The sequence below is a fragment of the Salmo trutta genome, chromosome 40, assembly GCF_901001165.1.
Source record: "Salmo trutta chromosome 40, fSalTru1.1, whole genome shotgun sequence".
Taxonomy (NCBI): Eukaryota; Metazoa; Chordata; class Actinopteri; order Salmoniformes; family Salmonidae; genus Salmo; species Salmo trutta.
In genome coordinates this window covers 6,891,549-6,910,623 of record NC_042996.1, presented here as the reverse complement: position 1 = coordinate 6,910,623, position 19,075 = coordinate 6,891,549, and the positions used below count along the sequence as shown (strand labels likewise).

The window sequence follows — 19,075 nt, the reverse complement described above, 5'->3', positions numbered from 1 at the left end:
TCTGTAGGCGATTGCTGGCACTCTCTAAACACTGACACGTTGTAGTTCATGGTTAAACAACACTTTGATCATCAGTCTCTGACTGTAATGTTTTAGTGTTCTTTTTAGCTGAAAACTTGTTAACTTGCTGCTGTCCTATTGCTACTATACAGTCAATTAAGGAAACATGTTCAAGTAACTGTGTGTACTGTATATGTGTGTTAAGGATTAGACAAGTTCTATCGTATGGAATTTGAGTACCCAACAGGGGATGGGTTGAGTTCATTATGCACCCAACAGAAGAAAACAGACGTGTCATTAAGGCAATCCAGGCAGGCTAAAGCAAGGGCACAAAATATCTGAATGATTTCTAATAGGGTTTGAACCCAGGTCTGGTCCATACCCATGACGATGACCTGGGCCATGCCCTCGAAGGAGGCCTTCTTGATCTTAGTGATCTCGTTCTCGTGGATGCGAAGCTCCTGCAGGCTCTTGGGCATGTTGGCGGGCATTTCCTTGAGGTGGTTCTTGGAGAGGTAGAGGCGCTGCAGCTTGCCGAGGGGAATGAAGGCCTTGGGGTGGATTGTGGTGATCTGGTTGTTCACCAGGATCAGGGTCTGGGGAGATCGGAGAAAGAACAATCCCTGTTATATTTAAGCTAATGCTAATGTGTATGTTTTGCTAATGATAATTTGTATGTTTATGTTTATGCTAGTTATAATTAGCATGTTTGTGGTAATGCTAATTACTATGTAGATATGTATGCTAATGTACAATTGGGCAACTGCTTTTTCTATTTGAGATTGCTTTTGAGATAGAAAAAGCTATCTCAAATAGAAAAAGCTATCAAATAGAAAAAGCTATTTGAGATAGCTTGCTACATTATTGCAATATATCACTATTATCATTAGCAATGATGTGTTACTCTGAAATTTGTTCTGTCACTGGTTACTTTAATGTGGCTACAACTTCCCGTTGGTGTATGTGATCATTGTTTATGTGTGTAAAATGAAGTAATTGAAGGCAGACTTTTCATTATATCATAGTGAGGTTGCAAAGATTGCTTCACAACCAGACTGGACTATTTTAGACTATTTTGTACTAGTTGACGAGCATCTTAAACGCTTGACATCAACAAAATACGATGTTCTAGACCTATTGCACACTGTTTGATTACATTTCCCAAGTATGGACTGACTCAATTGAACATATCCAAGGTAACTGAAATGTGAGATTGTTTTTTAACGTCTGTACAGTAATCCCAACACACCCTTGGACCTAGTCTTAAAGAGCACAGGCGCCAGGGTTGTTGTGATTGGAGGCAATTTCTGAGAAATTTCGCAAGAGAAATTGCTGTGTCTCTAGTGGACCGTTCCATACTCAAGGCTGCAGACAGGGGTGGAAGAATGGAGAATGCAGAGAATGCAGCAAATTCCCCCCCGGAGAGAACAACTAATGTACGGGGGTAGAAACAGTGTGGGCCGTTTGACAGAGGTAGGCTATTTATTACAGGTCAGAAAGCTATACACGTGTAGAGAGGTCACGCAATGGCCCAGAGGAGAATAGTTTCCATGACACCTGGGGATCATTGGTACCTGGATTCCTGTGGTTAAAAACAAATGAGTGGAGGTGGTTTACAGTGCTGTTACCTTTGGTAGACTATTTTTAGGATCTTTGATCCGAGTTAAACATGTTAGTTAAACATGTTAGTGGTTTGGAATATGATCAGGAAATCAGTTCTCCAAAAGAAGTATATACACGTGGGACACACACACACACACACACACACACACACACACACACACACACACACACACACACACGCACACCTAAGCTCCCTCTCATCTCAAGAAAGTCCAGAGATAAATCAGATTTCCACTGCTTCGCTCCAGCCAATACTTTTGCATGTATAATAAGCCTGTTAGGATGTCATCCAACAAAACACGGCTTCAAGTTCAGCTTCAGTGTTATCCCTTTAGCTCTCTCCTACCCAAGACATTCAGGTTTCTACACTCACTCTGGTGGATACTTTGAAGGGATGTCAAAATTGCACTCCCTAGAATAATTGATACAACATGGCGAGTTGTGAATCAATGTTCTTTGGAAAATGCAAAAAGTAAGGGGCCAATCAGTATTTGGTGAAAAGCTGCAACAAAGTGGACATATTGAGTATTTAGTGGACATATTGAGTATTTAGTGGACATATTGAGTGTTTAGTGGACATATTGAGTATTTAGTAGACATATTGAGTGTTTAGTGGATATATTGAGTATTTAGTGGACATATTGAGTGTTTAGTGGACATATTGAGTATTTAGTGGACATATTGAGTATTTAGTGGACATATTGAGTGTTTAGTGGACATATTGAGCGTTTAGTGGACATATTGAGTATTTAGTGGATATATTGAGTGTTTAGTGGACATACAGTTGAAGTCGGAAGTTTACATACACTTAGGTTGGAGTCATTAAAACTCGATTTTCAACCACTCCACAAATTTCTTGTTAACAAACTATAGTGTTGGCAATATAGTGTTGGCAAGTCGGTTAGGACATCTACTTTGTGCATGACACAAGTAATTTTTCCAACAATTGTTTACAGACAGATTATTTCACTTATAATTCACTATATCACAATTCCAGTGGGTCAGAAGTTTACATACACTAAGTTGACTGTGCCTTTAAACAGCTTGGAGAATTCCAGAAAATTATGTCATGGCTTAAGTAGCTTCTGATAGGCTAATTGACATCATTTGAGTCAATTGGAGGTGTACCTGTGGATGTATTTCAAGGCCTAACTTCAAACTCAGTGCCTCTTTGCTTGACATCATGGGAAAATCAAAAGAATCAGCCAAGACCTCAGAAAAACAATTGTAGACCTCCACAAGTCTGGTTCATCCTTGGGAGCAATTTCCAAACGCCTGAAGGTACCACGTTCATCTGTACAAACAATAGTACCCAAGTATAAACACCATGGGACCACGCAGCCGTCATACCGCTCAGGAAGGAGATGCATTCTGTCTCCTAGAGATGAACGTACTTTGGTGTGAAAAGTGCAAATCAATCCCAGAACAACAGCAAAGGACCTTGTGAAGATGCTGGAGGATACAGGCACAAAAGTATCTATATCCACAGTAAAACAAATCCTGTATCGACATAACCTGAAAGGCCGCTCAGCAAGGAAGAAGCCACTGCTCCAAAACCACCATAAAAAAGCCAGACTACAGTTTGCAACTGCACATGGGGACAAAGATCATACTTTTTGTAGAAATGTCCTCTGGTCTGATGAAACAAAAATAGAACTGTTTGGCCATAATGACCATCGTTATGTTTAGAGGAAAAAGGGGGAAGCTTGCAAGCCGAAGAACCCTATCCCAACCGTGAAGCATGGGGTTGGCAGCATCATGTTGTGGGGGTGCTTTGCAGCAGGAGGGACGGGTGCACTTCACAAAATAGATGACATCATGAGGTAGGAAAATGATGTGGATATATTGAAGCAACATCTCAAGACATCAGTCAGGAAGTTAAAGCTTGGTCACAAATAGGTCATCCAAATGGACAATGACCCCAAGCATACTTCCAAAGTTGTGGCAAAATGGCTTAAGGACAACAAAGGCAAGGTATTGGAGTGGCCATCACAAAGCCCTGACCTCAATCCTATAGAAAATGTGTGGGCAGAACTGAAAAAGCATGTGCGAGCAAGGCCTACAAACCTGACTCAGTTACACCAGGTCTGTCAGGAGGAATTGGCCAAAATTCACCCAACTTATTGTGGGAAGCTTGTGGAAGACTACCTGAAACGTTTGACCCACGTTAACCAATTTAAAGGCAATGCTATCAAATACTAATTGAGTGTATGTAAACTTCCGACCCACTGGGAATGTGATGAAATAAATAAAAGCTGAAATAAATCATTCTCTCTACTATTATTCTGACACATTTCACATTCTTAAAATAAAGTGGTGATCCTAACTGACCTAAGACAGGGCATTTATGGATCAAATGGATTAAATGTCAGGAATTGTGAAAAACTGAGTTTAAATGTATTTGGCTAAGGTGTATGTAAACTTCCTACTTCAACTGTATAGTGTTTAGTGGACATATTGAGTGTTTAGTGGACATACAGTATTAAGTGTTTAGTGGACATATTGAGTGTTTAGTGGACATACCGAGTGTTTAGTGGACAAATTGAGTGTTTAGTGGGCATGCGGTATTAAGTGTTTAGTGAACATATTGAGTGTTTAGTGGACATATTGAGTGTTTAGTGGACATATTGCGTGTTTAGTGGACATATTGAGTGTTTAGTGGAGTGGACATATTGAGTGTTAAACTCTTACTTGGAGTCCCTTTAGAGTCTTGAAGTCATTCTCCTTGATCTCAGTGATCTTGTTGTTCTGCAGGTCCAGCAGGGTGCTGTCTGCAGGGATCTCATCTGGAACACTCTTCAGCCCTGCAGAAGAAGAGGAAGGAGAGTGGAGATACTCACAGACCGAGACAAAACAGGAAGGAGAGGAGAGATACTTCTAGGCCAGCCCGTTGAAGCTAGTTTCATAGCTCCATGTGATTTTAATTCATTAATTTACCCATTTTTTAAAATGTAATTGTATTTTACATTCAATTTCAGAGTTAATGATGTTGAATGAAATTAGGTTTGGCCCAACCCTTCCATAAGCATTTGTGTGCACGATGACGCACGACAAGGAGTGTGTGTGTGTGTGTGTGTGTGAGATAGTGTGCACGCTTGGCCGTGTGTATGGTATGTTTGTCCAGGTGACAGGAGACTTCCTGAGCTGTGCTGCAGCTGTGCCTGCTAGCTGATGGGAAAGGAAGTTCGCAGTAGAGCGTGGTCGAGAGATTATGGCGCGTTCACGTGCTATTCGGAACAAGGAAACTAGGAAATGTCAGACTTGCTAACTGGTTGTAGTTATACACGTGCCGCGTTCAACCAGTTAGCAAGTCGAAAATGTCAAAATGTTTAGCATGTCAGCAGTGAATAACTCCAAGGAACCAAAGTATGATGTGTTTCATGGTAATAGTCCAGACATGAGTGATACCAGATACACCATGAGTTAGCATTGAAACAATCTATGGCACACAGTGTGGAAATGGGACTCAAATTAATTTCCGTCAATTTCCAGTGTCCACTTAGCTGGACACTGACCTCATTGCATGCAGTTTGGGTTGGAGAGTACATTGCGTTATTTGGCACTGAGACAGTAAATGTCACCTGTCTATATGACTGGTAAACCAGAACCATGTGTTCTGAGGGAGAACACTGAGGGAATTATGAGCTGGGGTGAGGTATACACTATGTAGAAGTATTGGGTAAATTATGTATTTTTGTGTAATATGATTCTGTTCTATTCTGTTCTATTCTAACTTTTCTATTATATTCTGTTCTGTTCTGTTATATTCTATTCCATTCTATTCTGTTGTGTTCTATTCTGTTCTATTCTATTATTTTCTATTCTATTGTGTTCTATTCCATTCCATTCCGTTCTATTCTATTGTGTTCTATTCCATTCCATTCTATTCTATTATTGCATATTCTATTCTATTCTATTCTATTCTATTCTATGGGCATTGTTTTAAATAGAGGGCGAACACAGAGAGCTACCACAAGTCATCTAAACAACACAATGGCTAAGGTTCAAGGTTCACATGCCTGGTTTCCATTCTAGGGGACAGTGGTTGTCTAGAATAAACTGTTTAGTCATTCAGGGCTTAAATGCTGTGTCTTTTAAATTCCACATATGCAGACACACTTTGGCTTAAAAGCTTTGAGTACGCCCCACTTACACAAACATTCTTTTCAGCTCAGTTGGCTTTTCTATCAGTTTCTCCTACCCTGCCCAAGCCCCACAATCCTCCACACAGCAGTCTGTGGTAGGCTCTCACTGTGTGGCATATCACCATTGTGCTCCCTCTCTCCATCTCCCACTCCCACTTAATATCTTACATTCTCTCACTCCTCATGTCCTTCTCTCATATCCCTTCACCCTTCCATCACGTCCCTTTCTCATCTACTCACTCCCCCTTTCCATCGCCTTCTCTCTCTCTCCTCTTGTTACATCTCCTCTCTTTACCTCAATCCATCTTTGTTATTCTTCTCTCTCTCTCTCTCTCTCTCTCTCTCTTTTCCTCTAGCAGCGTGAGGTGAACCACATGGCATTCTGTCAGTCAGAGCTGACGTGGTTGGTACGGTAAACAGTTTGGAGAGAGTGTGTCTACGTGTAGGAGAGGGGGACAGAGGTGAGAGGTCAGTTACTGAGAGTCAGGTGGCAGGAAAGTCTGGTTGAGATGTTTAGTCTCAGGATTTTGTCCTCTGGAAGGATTGGAAGAGAAAGACTGAATCGCAGACAACAGACTTCTGCTATGAGCCACCTGTGTGTAATGGATGTATTTATAGTGCCTCTGGTCACACTCACTGGTCCCAACCTTTAATAACAGACTACAAAGGGAAGCACAGCCGAAAGCTGCCCAGTGACACGAGCCTACCGGACGAGCTAAACTACTTCTATGCTCGCTTCGAGGCAAATAACACTGAAACATGCATGAGAGCACCAGCTGTACCCGGAAGACTGTGTGATCACGCTCTCTGCAGCCGATGTGAGGAAGACCTTTAGACAGGTCAACATTCACAAGGCCGCAGGGCCAGACGGATTACCAGGACGTGTACTGCGAGCATGCGCTGACCAACTAACAAGTGTCTTCACTGACATTTTCAACCCCTCCCTGTCTGAGTCTGTAATACCAACATGTTTTAAGCAGACCACCATAGTGCCTGTGCCCAAGAACACTAAGGTAACCTGCCTAAATGACTACCGTAGCACTCACGTCTGTAGCCATGAAGTGCTTTGAAAGGCTGGTCATGGCTCACATCAACACCATCATCCCAGAAATCCTAGACCCACTCCAATTTGCATACCGCCTCAACAGATCCACAGATGATGTAGTCTCTATTGCACTTCACACTGCCTTTTCCAACCTGGACAAAAGGAACACCTATGTGAGAATGCTATTCATTGACTACAGCTCAGCGTTCAACACCATAGTGCCCTCAAAGCTCATCAATAAGTTAAGGACCCTGGGACTAAATACCTCCCTCTGCAACTGGATCCTGGACTTCCTGACGGACCGCCCCCAGGTGATAAGGGTAGGTAACAACACATCCGCCACGCTGATCTTCAACACAGGGGCCCCTCAGGGGTACGTGCTCAGCCCCCTCCTGTACTCCCTGTTTACTCATGACTGCACAGCCAGGCACGACTCCAACACCATCATTAAATCTACCGATGATACAACAGTGGTAGGCCTTACCACCGACAACAACGAGACAGCCTATAGGGAGGAGGTCAGAGACCTGGCCATGTGGTGCCAGGACAACAACCTCTCCCTCAACGTGATCAAGACAAAGGAGATGATTGTGGACTACAGAAAAAAGAGGACCGAGCACGCCCCCATTCTCATTGACAGGGCTGCAGTGGAGCAGGATGAGAGGTTCCTTGGTGTCCACATCACCAACAAACTAACGTGGTCCAAGCACACCATGACAGTCGTGAAGAGGGCACGACAAAACCTATTCCCCTCAGGAGACTGAAAAGATTTGTCATGGGTCCTCAGATCCTCAAAAGGTTCTACAGCTGCACCATCGAGAGCATCCTGACTGGTTGCATCACTACCTGGTATGGCAACTGCTTGGCCTCCGACCGCAAGGTATTACAGAGGGTAGTGCGAATGACCCAGTACATCACTGGGGCCAAGCTTCCTGCCATTCAGGACCTCTATACCAGACGGTGTCAGAGGAAGGCCCTAAAAATTGTCAAAGACTCCAGCCACCCGAGTCATAGACTGTTCGCTCTGCTACCACACGGCAAGCGGTACTGGAGTGCCAAGTCTAGGTCCAAGAGGCTTCTAAACAGCTTCTACCCCCAAGCTATAAGACTCCTGAACATCTAGTCAAATGGTTACCCAGACTATTCACATTCCCCCCCCCCCCACCCTCCCGTCTCCACACCACTGCCACTCTCTGTTGTCATCTATGCATAGTCATTTTAATTAACTCTACGTACATGTACATACTACCTCAACTAACCGGTGCACACTGACTCTGTACTGGCACCCCCTGCATATTGTTATTATACTGCTCCTCTTTCATTGCTTGTTACTTTTATCTCTTATTCTTATCCGTATTTTTTGAATCTGCACTGTCGGTTAGGGGCTCGTAAGTAAGCATTTCCCTGTAAGGTCTACACCTGTTGTATTCGGCGCATGTGACTCATACAATTTGATTTGAATCTTCCAATAAAAGTAAGAAAATCTATAAAAAAATCTATTAAATGAATTAGTTTGTTCAAACTTGGGAGCATTTCCATAGCAATGTCACGGATAAAATGGCTGGTCAGATCGTCTCAGTGCTCTGCAGATTATGTTTTCATTTAAGAAAGTCGGCTTGGCTGATACATAAGTAAGTGAGAGGTTGAGATAGTACGCTCTGTTCTTGTTGAGATACTGGCACGGTAACATGACCTCTTGACAAGTGGCAGACTAGAAAAATAGGAGCTGAATGCCAACATAGTCCCTTTATTGTAGCAATTTCAATCAAAGCCAAATTAATGTGATATCAAGCATATGATTGCCCTGGCCTCTCGCCCTCATGCTTTCAGCACATCCAAGCATTAATTGCAACGTTTATGCAATTTCCAGCAATGCAATCCTTTTTTCGTGGGGCTGTACTGTAACTTTCTCTCCCTGTGAGGGGAAGGTCTGTTCAGTCACTATGGGTCTGATTGTCCCTGAGTTGAGCGTGAGTTTTCCATTACGTTGTCCATTCACAGCAGCACAGTGTAGCTACGTCTGTCAGCAACACTAGTAATGACTCAGTTCAGTCAGGGCTTTGGGAAAAAGAAGGGCTTCTGTCATCCACAACACCTGTTGACACATAGGGACCCATTAAATCAAACTCTCCTAGATAGGATAGTTCAAGGCAACTGGGAATTATATCCCTGTTGGATGAAGGTATTTGACGACTGTAACATCAGCCTGTTTTTAATCTAAACCTTAATGAAACCAAGCATTTTTTAATGAAGAGTCTTGTGTTCATAAAACCTAATTTCCTAACTCAGAAAGAAAGGAAGCTGTTTTGATAGTACACCACCAGGGTTGGGGAGTAACGGATTACATGTAATCCGTTACATGCAAGGGATTACCAAAAATGTTAACTGTAATCCGTTATGTTACCAGCAAAAATATTGTAATCAGATTACAGATACTTTTGAAAAACTAGATGATTACTTTGAGGATTACTTTTTAATTCAGAAAGGATGTTTGAAAAAATACATCTTTAACACTTCTCTGTTTTCTCAATGACATTTAAATCAGCATTGAATATAGGAGCAAGATTACGTTTGTTCCACCTGAGTGAGTCTGACCACAAGTCAGAGACCACTATGATGACACATAGTGATGGATCGAGGGAAAAGAGCAGGAATAGGCTTTTGTAGGCTACAGTCCAATCTATGTCTTCCAATGGTGCGACTGCTGTCGGCATCCAAAGATTATCCAACTTGAATAAAGGCTTGGAGGTAAGGATGACAGCAGTGGTGTAGCCTACGGCGATACGGATATCACTTATTAATGATATCTATATAGCGCATTGATGTGAATCACACTGCTGCTCTCTCATTTAGCTATTTGCACCTTCCAGATTGTGGTTGCTGTGGGTGGCTGTTCACAAATCTAATTCAAGAAGTTTAAGCTGTCTATTAGTCATTGTTTTTGAAACCAGTGGACAGCCAGTGAAAAATGTGTTCTTGCAACAGCTGCATAGTGCGGATCCACGCTTATGGAATAACTGTGGGGCTTTTATTGCTCAATCTAATTCATGCTGAAAAAAATTAATAAATCCTAATGGACACATGCTCAAACTTGCACACTTTTGATATACTTAAAGGGGCAGTCTGTAGTTGCTACATCCATTTTTTGGACTTATAAATGATATATCCATTGACTCTTGAAGAATATAACTTCTAAGTGACTCATGAGCTTAGTTCAACCGTCATACTCCATGAGAACCCAAAATACAAGCTTGTTTTTCTCCAATGTTTTTTAAACATTATAAATGTAAACAAACACTGTATAGCCTCATAACATGGTTAAAACATTTTTGGTTTATATTAATCTGAGAGTGGTTATATCACTCCAGGCCCATCCCTCAGCTTTTAACCAAAACAGAGGCGGGGCAGCCGTTTTGTTATTGTTTCATCTGTGGATTTGCCCTTTAAACAGCTGCATATTATTAAGATATCAAAGTGTCACCAACAAAAAGGTAAACAATAGCCTATAGCAAATGCAGCATATGGCATTAATTTTTCACATGTAAATAGCACTTTTCAGTAGTGCTCAAAGCATGCCAGTCCATGAGCGCAGCATTTATTTTTCAACTCGAATCTATGAGCCCAATCAGTCCTCCATGACAACAAAATCATAAACAACAGAGTAGGGCTGGCTAATAAGTCCTTAGTTTTAGGGTTATGCTCAGCTAAAACAATTTGGCTAATCTATACTTCCATATTTCCAAGTCCTATTCTTAAAGATCAAGTGGTATTACATTTATTGGAATGACTGGAATTCTGATAGACTTTGGTTTTTAATATAAAGATATAATTTAATCATGTTATTATATGTAGTAGAAAGCGATGGGTTAGAAGAAGCCTACATAACCAACCCATAAAGTAAAATGTAACATCATATATGGCCTGCTATGTAAACTTTAACATTGATTTATCCTGCAATAGATGTCGTTCAATTGGTAACATACATTTTTGTATTCTTCTAATGCCTCTTAAGGGGAAAGTAATCTAAAAGTAACATCATGTAATCAGATTACGTTACTGAGTTTGGGAATTTCAAAAGTTACGTTACTGATTACAGTTTTGGACAAATAATTAGTAACTGTAATGGATTACATTTAGAAAGTAACCTACCCAACCCCGGACACCACAATGCCTATCGAGTAATTGCCCAAAGTATTTTTTAAATAAATGTACTGTCACTACGTCTGGTGAATGTCTAGACTACTAGCCTCTGCACTACTTCCTGCTTCATCTCTGCCCATACACATTTGATAACTGTAGCACGCACCGCCAGCTGGATGCCTGCAGAAATAAGGCCTTATGCTAACTTTCCTTTTTCATCCAGTTTTCTAACTGTAAAAGGGGGTGACTTTGGATGGAAAGCAAACCAATCCAGCCCCCTCCCCTCCCAGGCCTGTGTGTGTGCCAGCAGGTCTGGGGAACAGATGCAGTCTCCAGGCTCGAGGGGCCTGTGCCAGAGATGAGGATCCAACTCTGGGGCTCCTGGGAGACGTTCAGCGCTAACAGGACCCAATGAGGTAATGGAACCAGCCCTTCCCTGATCATCAGTCTCTCCATCTGTCTGTCGGAGTTGTTCTGTCTGTCTGTCTGTCTGGCTGCGTGGGTTAGTCTGTGTCTTTCTCTTCCTCCACTGGAACTCATGGTTTCCTTGATTTCCCTCCTCTCTTTCTCTGTCCCTCTCCCTTCTTCTCTTTCACAGGTCTCTGTCTCTTTCTGTCTTTCTGTCTGTCTGTCTCTTTCTTTCTTCTCTCTCTCCTCTCTGTGTATACATCCCAGTCCATCTGTATCTCTCACTCTGTCTTTGTCTGTCTCCAGTATTCCTCCCCTGCTCCTCCCTTTTAAAACAAGAGTAAAGCCCAAAAATAAACCAAACTCATAGAGAAGAGAATAATTGCAAGGTTATACAAGCTATATAAGCTACAGCCAATCAACTGGGTCAGTGACTTCCCTTGGCAGAGCAGTAGTCCTAGAGGTGAGTCAGGCCAAAGCATAAGGGCGAATGAAGCAAATAAACAGGATAATCTCGCAAACAATTAAGAGGATCAAGTAAATCATTTTAATTGTGTGGAAACAGAGCGCCAAGCTAATTCGTGGCAGAGTTCGTTTGCCTCCGGAGGGGATGGAGAAAGGAGCGATCTGACGGAGAAAAACAAGCTTTAGAACATTGGGCTTGTTAAACCCGGGTGAGTTTGAGACTTACCCAAGCCCCGCTAACCTTTTATATCCCTGCGTCTGCGAAAACAATTAGGAAAATTAGAAAAAGACCAAAGTCACGGCAAAACTATGTCATCGTCGCGGAAGAGCGTGAAATTCGCAGCAGCTGAGAGCGTTTAAAGTGGTCAGGCTGGGGCGATATTCTTTTAGGCCAATTAACGAGCTGATGATGGGTAGATCAAACGCCAGACACTCTTTGAACATTTCTCTGAGGTCTCCAGATGGAGGGAACACCTCTTTGGGAACCAGGAAGATGTATCTTGTAAACTATGGAAGTGCCTCAGTTAGACGAGAGAGGGAGAGAAGAGATGGTGCAATAGGTTGTCTGTATTACACTGACAAATTGACCTTAGCTCATGAAAACACATTGAATCACAGAAGTACATGCTGTTATGATATTAAATAGAATTTATTAGGAGAGTGTCTCACCTAAGTCGGAGCACTGCACCACGCGCAGGTGGCACTGGCAGCGGAAGGGGCACTTGGGTCCTTCGGGCATGGTGGGGATGTCCACGCTGGGCTCAATGGGCACCTCAGGCAACCCAGAGCCCGCCTCATCCTCCATCATGAAGTCCAGGAAGCCCGACTGGCGGAAGGGCAGTGACCAGCACGCTGTGACCAGGAGCAGGGAGAGACAGGCTGACCTCATGGTGCCTCTGTCCGGGAGCCTAGGGGGGAGGGAAAAGGTCATGGCTTAGAGGTTAGAACTACTGTAGAGGGGTGCATGGGTATTGGTGGGTGGTAAAGGATGGGGGCAGAGGTGAGAGGTTAAGGTGTTCTACTTTTAGCAATAAAGAAGCTTTTGTATTGTATTCCATTGTTCTCCAAGCGTTGCTGACTCTCCTCTCTCCTTCAGTTGGCTCATCAACTCATGCACCTGGGTTCCAAAGCGAGGAAGCGGCAGTGATCCCTTCCCTAAGAGGTCAAGGATAGAAAGAGGCCAACCTTTCATTCAAGTATAGGGTTGTGAGATGTGTGTGGGGGTGACAGGGTGAGAGGGCAAATGAGAGAGGGTAAAGGTCAGAGGTAGGAGGCTATAGGCTAGAAGGCCAAGCACCTGGATTTGCTTAGGTTTGTAACAGGTCAGCAGGGGGAGAATGGCCTATTTAGCTAAGAAAAGTTAAAGAGGAGAGGTCAGGGTAAAGCCAAGAACATTGGGAAATGTATCAATCTGTAAAATGGGGGACCACCAAGGCTGTACCAAGTGTATGTGCACTTTCACAGGGCAGAAACAGTAAGTATGCATACATATTCACAATATATGGTAACGATTTGTGATCTTGTTAAACCAATGATAGATTACTGTATAATTGTACAGGAAAGTAATTAGTACTTATAGTGTTTTCCTTTTTTTATCTCTCTCCATTTTAAGGCCCTCAAAGACTATAGGAAACCAGCCATATACTGTGAGAAGTCTTCTTCGCTGATCGACAAGTCATGACCACAATGGTCATCCATTCCAGTTCATTTTTGACCCACTCAAGCCTTCTGACCAGTCTAGTCACACAAAACACACTCTGTCCAGTCAAACTGACCCACTAGTCCAAGCCCAGACAAACACAGCCCGATTACTGTACTGTACTTTCAGTTCTCTCCAACTGGTTCAGGGTCAGTGTTATTATTCGGCTCATGATGTTTATGGTTACACACTGCCCCTTCAATTACTTTGGGACCAAATAGAGAGGTGGGTCTGCTGGACCTTTGCATGACAGACAGATTGCTGGGTAGGTGACTGTGTGTGTGTGTGTGTGTGTGTGTGTGTGTGTGTGTGTGTGTGTGTGTGTGTGTGTGTGTGTGTGTGTGTGTGTGTGTGTGTGTGTATGTGCGGTTCTTAGGGTGGCGTCAGGTCAATGGGAACAGGATCAGGCCTTACGGCGTCTCTCTCTGAACATCCAGGGTAATTATAAGTCTAACCCACACTACAGCCATCACACAGACAGACAGAGCTACATTACAGCACTCAATGGGAACAGAGTTCTCCGAGCATACTGTATCACTGTTGGGATCAATTTCATGAAAAGAAATTGATGAAAAATTTGCTGGGTTGATGGATTGAATTCCAACCGTGTGGCATATGCCTCTGCTCATTGTAATATGGGTGGACGAAGAAAACATGGATTCAATTGGATTTGACTTGTAATGCTGTGACTTTGACTTCTATTTTCCATGGAGGACTGAGCCTTAGCCTACGGAAACATGTTATTAAGTAGCCTTGCACGAGCCTTGGCTTATTCCAGCTGGAACGACTCATAGGGCAGGAGTCTATCTCCTGTTTCTGTAGCGTGAGGCAGCTTGATGTACAAGTACACTCCCTGGACAGGACGCGAGTCTATCACAGTGCCTTACCCCCAATCTATCTCCTTAATGCTAAGTGTCAAGTGAGACAAATCATGTCCCGTTTTTAGTCTTTGTTATGACTCAGCCAGGGTTTGAACTCACAACCTTCCAATCTCAGGGTGGACACTCTAACCACAAGGCCACTGAGTTGGAAACACGTGCCATGTGGAAATGTGTTGAAACTCAGAGATAAAACAGATCCAATCTTAGCTTAACAGTAGAGCACAAGAACATGTTGGTCCAATCTTTTTGAACAGGGCAAATCTTGGCTCTAGGTTTAACTTATCTATAAGTCAATATGTAGGGGAATCCATAATGAATTCCCTGTTAGTTGTCTGCCAAGACGGTTAGTATTTTTAAACCTCCATTGGTCTGAGAGCAGGAAACCAAATAGAGATAGCAGGAAGGAATGCAGTACTGATTTACATAAGGGTCATTCCACGAAAATAGTGCATTTCAAAAGCCTGTTATATTAAATGGAAATTCAATAAATGAAATTTTTTATATCGATAAAGACTTGCTAAAGTGCAAAAACTCAGCATTTTGACATGTCCCTCTGTGCACATAACATGTCAACCCTGTTACCCATAGATAGACAGGATAGAAATGTTTTAACAATTGATTTTGTTTTATGATTGCCACTCCCTGTTGCACATGACACACTTCCATTCCCCCTGTCACAAGGGGATTTATGGCTGATTTAAGATGAAATCACACCTTTTTTTTACACTTCTCAAAAGGCACTGAATTGGTGGAACGACCCATATAGTCCTTGACCGCTAAGCATTGATCCCGATCTCCTCAGTGTTTGGACGTTAGCCATTGCTGGAGGTACATGCAGGCAGGCACACACACGCACACATGCACCGCACACACAGAGGAATTCCTATTAAAAGCAGCCTCCTGTGTGTCCTCCCATTTCTAGGTGATAATAAACATTCCTGAGACGTATTAAAACAAAGCAGAGCAGGAGGGAAGAGATACCAATCTCCTTGAAGAGGGAGATCTGTCAGTCATGTTTTTATTAAACACATTAGCAACAACTGTATAATACTACCTGCTGATTGGTTGGTAATATGCTAACCCAACAACGCCACATCCAATGTGGTGCTAGTAATGATCAAAACTGACATACATGTCTAGGTTAGCTTATTTCATGTGTACAGGCATAGTACGATAAGGATTTGACACAATTGTGAGAAAAAATTGAATAAGGAAACGTTTGAAGCTTGCAAACCATGCAAAACATGTTAATCAAGATCTTGATTCTGTCCATTTAGTAGTAACTAATCTAATCTGTATTCTAGAGAGGCTGAGCGATGCCACGAGACCCAGTAATGCAGAAGGGAGCTCGTCACAGTTTGATTGAACCTGTGCAGGCAGACACATCCCATTAGACGTCCCACTGAGCCCCAGGCATTGGCTCTTTCATCAGTAGTTTCCTCAAAGATATCCAGGAGAGAGGAGGGGAGAGGAGAGAGGGTGGAGGTACAGCTTCATAAGCATAAAGGGCTGATCTGGCGAGGCACCCATGGTGCATCTGGAGTATCCATTGGTTAGATCACAGACAGCCCTAAAAAAACATGCTTCGAAGTGAAAGTCTGTGTGTGAACCTAGAGGGCTGTGTCCATGGCACGCCACGACACGACAGAGCCGATCCTCTGCTAAACCACTAAAGAAACCTGCCACCATCAACACTTTGACTGGTCTTCTGTCTCCTCAATCTCCCATCTTCAGACAACTGCTTGGCAATGTCTATTGGGCTAGCAAGGCCTTCTCTCTCTCTCTCTCTCTCTCTCTCTCTCTCTCTCTCTCTCTCTCACTCTCTCTCTCTCTCTCTCTGTGTGTGTGTTTCCCTCGCTCTCTCTCTCTCTCTCTCTCTCTCTCTCTCTTTCTCTCTCTGTGTTTCCCTCTCTCTCTCTCTGTGTGTGTTTTCCTCTCTCCCTCCCTCTCTCTCTCTCTCTCTCTCTCTCTCTCTTTCTCTCTCTGTTTCCCCCCTCTCTCTCTCTCTGTGTGTTTTTATCTCTCTCTCTGTGTTTCCCTCTCTCTCTCTCTCTCTCTCTCTGTGTTTGTGTTCCCCCTCTCTCTCTCTCTCTCTCTCTGTTTTCCTCTCTCTCTCTCTCTCTCTGTGTATTTTCCTCTCTCTCTCTCTCTCTCTCTCTCTCTCTCTCTCTCTCTCTCTCTCTCTCTCTGTGTTTCCCTCTCTCTCTCTCTCTCGCTCTCTCTCTCTCTCTGTGTTTCCCTCTCTCTCTCTCTCTCTCTCTCTCTCTCTCTCTTTCTCTGTCTCTGTGTGTGTGTGTGTTTCCCCCCCCTCTCTCTCTCTCTCTCTCTCTGTTTTCCTCTCTCTCTCTCTCTCTCTCTCTGTGTATTTTCCTCTCTCTCTCTCACTCTCTCTCTGTGTTTCCCTCTCTCTCTCTCTCTCTCTCTTTCTCTCTCTGTGTTTCCCTCTCTCTCTCTCTGTGTGTGTTTTCCTCTCTCTCTCTCTCTCTCTCTCTCTCTCTCTCTCTCTCTCTCTCTCTCTCTCTCTCTCTCTCTCTCTCTCTCTCTGTGTTTGTGTTCCCCCCCCCCTCTCTCTCTCTCTCTCTCTGTTTCTCTCTCTCTCTCTCTCTCTCTCTGTATTTTCCTCTCTCTCTCTCTCTCTCTCTCTCTCTCTCTCTCTCTCTCTCTCTCTCTCTCTCTCTCTCTCTCTCTCTCTCTCTCTCTGTGTGTTTCTCTCTCTCTCTCTCTCGCTCTCTCTCTCTCTGTGTGTTTCCCTCTCTCTCTCTCTCTCTCTCTCTTTCTCTGTCTCTGTGTGTGTGTGTGTTTCCCCCCCTCTCTCTCTCTCTGTGTTTCCTCTCTCTCTCTCTCTCTCTCTCTCTCTGTCTCTCTCTGTGTGTGTGTTTCCCCCTCTCTCTCTGTGTTTCCTCTCTCTCTCTCTCTCTCTCTCTCTCTCTCTCTCTCTAATTGATGTTTTGTTTAGGTGGATCCTTTGAATGAGTTCTCAGTGCACTTCTAATGACTAATCCAAAGGGCTTACACTGTTTGTTGACAGCTGTATATGAAAGGCATTGAGAGGGCTGAGGTGCACAATGCAAAGTGTGTGAGTAAGGCCTTACATGGGTTCAGTCAGTGTCTAGGTATCTAGACCACACAGTGTTGTAGTTGACCCTGCTGTAGGGTAAAGTCTCCGGGAAGCAGTTGTCAGGGATCTAAGGACCATAGGATATAGTTGGTTAAATAGCTAACAAAATAGCTACCCGAACTATCTGCTTTGACCCTTTTTGCAGTTACTTTTATTTCTCATTACATACGCCGCAGCTAATGTTTATTATCTGTCACTTTATTCCTAGTTATATGTACATATCTACGTCAATTACCTCGTACCCCTGCACATCCACTTGGTACTAGTACCTCATGTATGTAGCCAAGTTATAGTTACTCATTGTGTATTTATTATTACTTTTATTAATACATGTTATTACTGTTCTATTATTTCTCTATTTTCTTTCTCTGCATTGTTGGGAAGGGCCTGTAGGGTAAGCGTTGCACTGTTAGTCTATAACTGTTATTTACTAAACATGTGACATATAACATTTGATTTGCTTTGATATGATCGTGGTTATTTTACTAGTGTATACTGCAGAGTAAAACATGTATTTGATTTGATTTGATCGTGGTTATTTTACTAGTGTATACTGCAGAGTAAAACATGTATTTGATTTGATATGATCATGGTTATTTTACTAGTGTATACTGCAGAGTAAAACATGTATTTGATTTGATATGATCGTGGTTATTTTACTAGTGTATACTGCAGAGTAAAACATGTATTTGATTTGATATGATCGTGGTTATTTTACTAGTGTATACTGCAGAGTAAAACATGTATTTGATTTGATATGATCGTGGTTATTTTACTAGTGTATACTGCAGAGTAAAACATGTATTTGATTTGATATGATCGTGGTTATTTTACTAGTGTATACTGCAGAGTAAAACATGTATTTGATTTGATTTGATCGTGGTTATTTTACTAGTTTATACTGCAGAGTAAAACATGTATTTGATTTGATTTGATCGTGGTTATTTTACTAGTGTATACTGCAGAGTAAAACATGTATTTGATTTGATTTGATCGTGGTTATTTTACTAGTGTATACTGCAGAGTAAAACATGTATTTGATTTGATTTGATCGTGGTTATTTTACTAGTGTATACTGCAGAGTAAAACATGTATTTGATTGATTTGATCGTATCGTGGTTATTTTACTAGTGTATACTGCAGAGTAAAACATGTATTTGATTTGATTTGATCGTGGTTATTTTACTAGTGTATACTGCAGAGTAAAACATGTATTTGATTTGATTTGATCGTGGTTATTTTACTAGTGTATACTGCAGAGTAAAACATGTATTTGATTTGATTTGATCGTGGTTATTTTTACTAGTGTATACTGCAGAGTAAAACATGTATTTGATTTGATTTGATCGTGGTTATTTACTAGTGTATACTGCAGAGTAAAACATGTATTTGATTTGATTTGATCGTGGTTATTTTACTAGTGTATACTGCAGAGTAAAACATGCATTTGATTTGATTTGATCGTGGTTATTTTACTAGTGTATACTGCAGAGTAAAACATGTATTTGACATCGATAAGAATTATTGTTCTGAATATTGTTTGATGGCTTA

The 19,075-nt window shown here is 42.3% G+C and overlaps 1 protein-coding gene across 1 annotated transcript in view; it reads right to left on the bottom strand.

Moving 5' to 3' along the window:
• LOC115179983 (decorin) overlaps positions 1-19,075 on the bottom strand; it is a 35,563-nt gene that overhangs the window by 9,892 nt on the left and 6,596 nt on the right. The window contains exons 2-4 of the mRNA XM_029741810.1: positions 12,496-12,734; positions 4,315-4,427; positions 383-596 (exon numbers count right to left, since the gene is read on the bottom strand). Coding sequence (XP_029597670.1) covers positions 383-596; positions 4,315-4,427; positions 12,496-12,715 — 547 coding nt within the window. The 5' untranslated portion in view covers positions 12,716-12,734. The remainder of the gene's footprint in view (positions 1-382; positions 597-4,314; positions 4,428-12,495; positions 12,735-19,075) is intronic.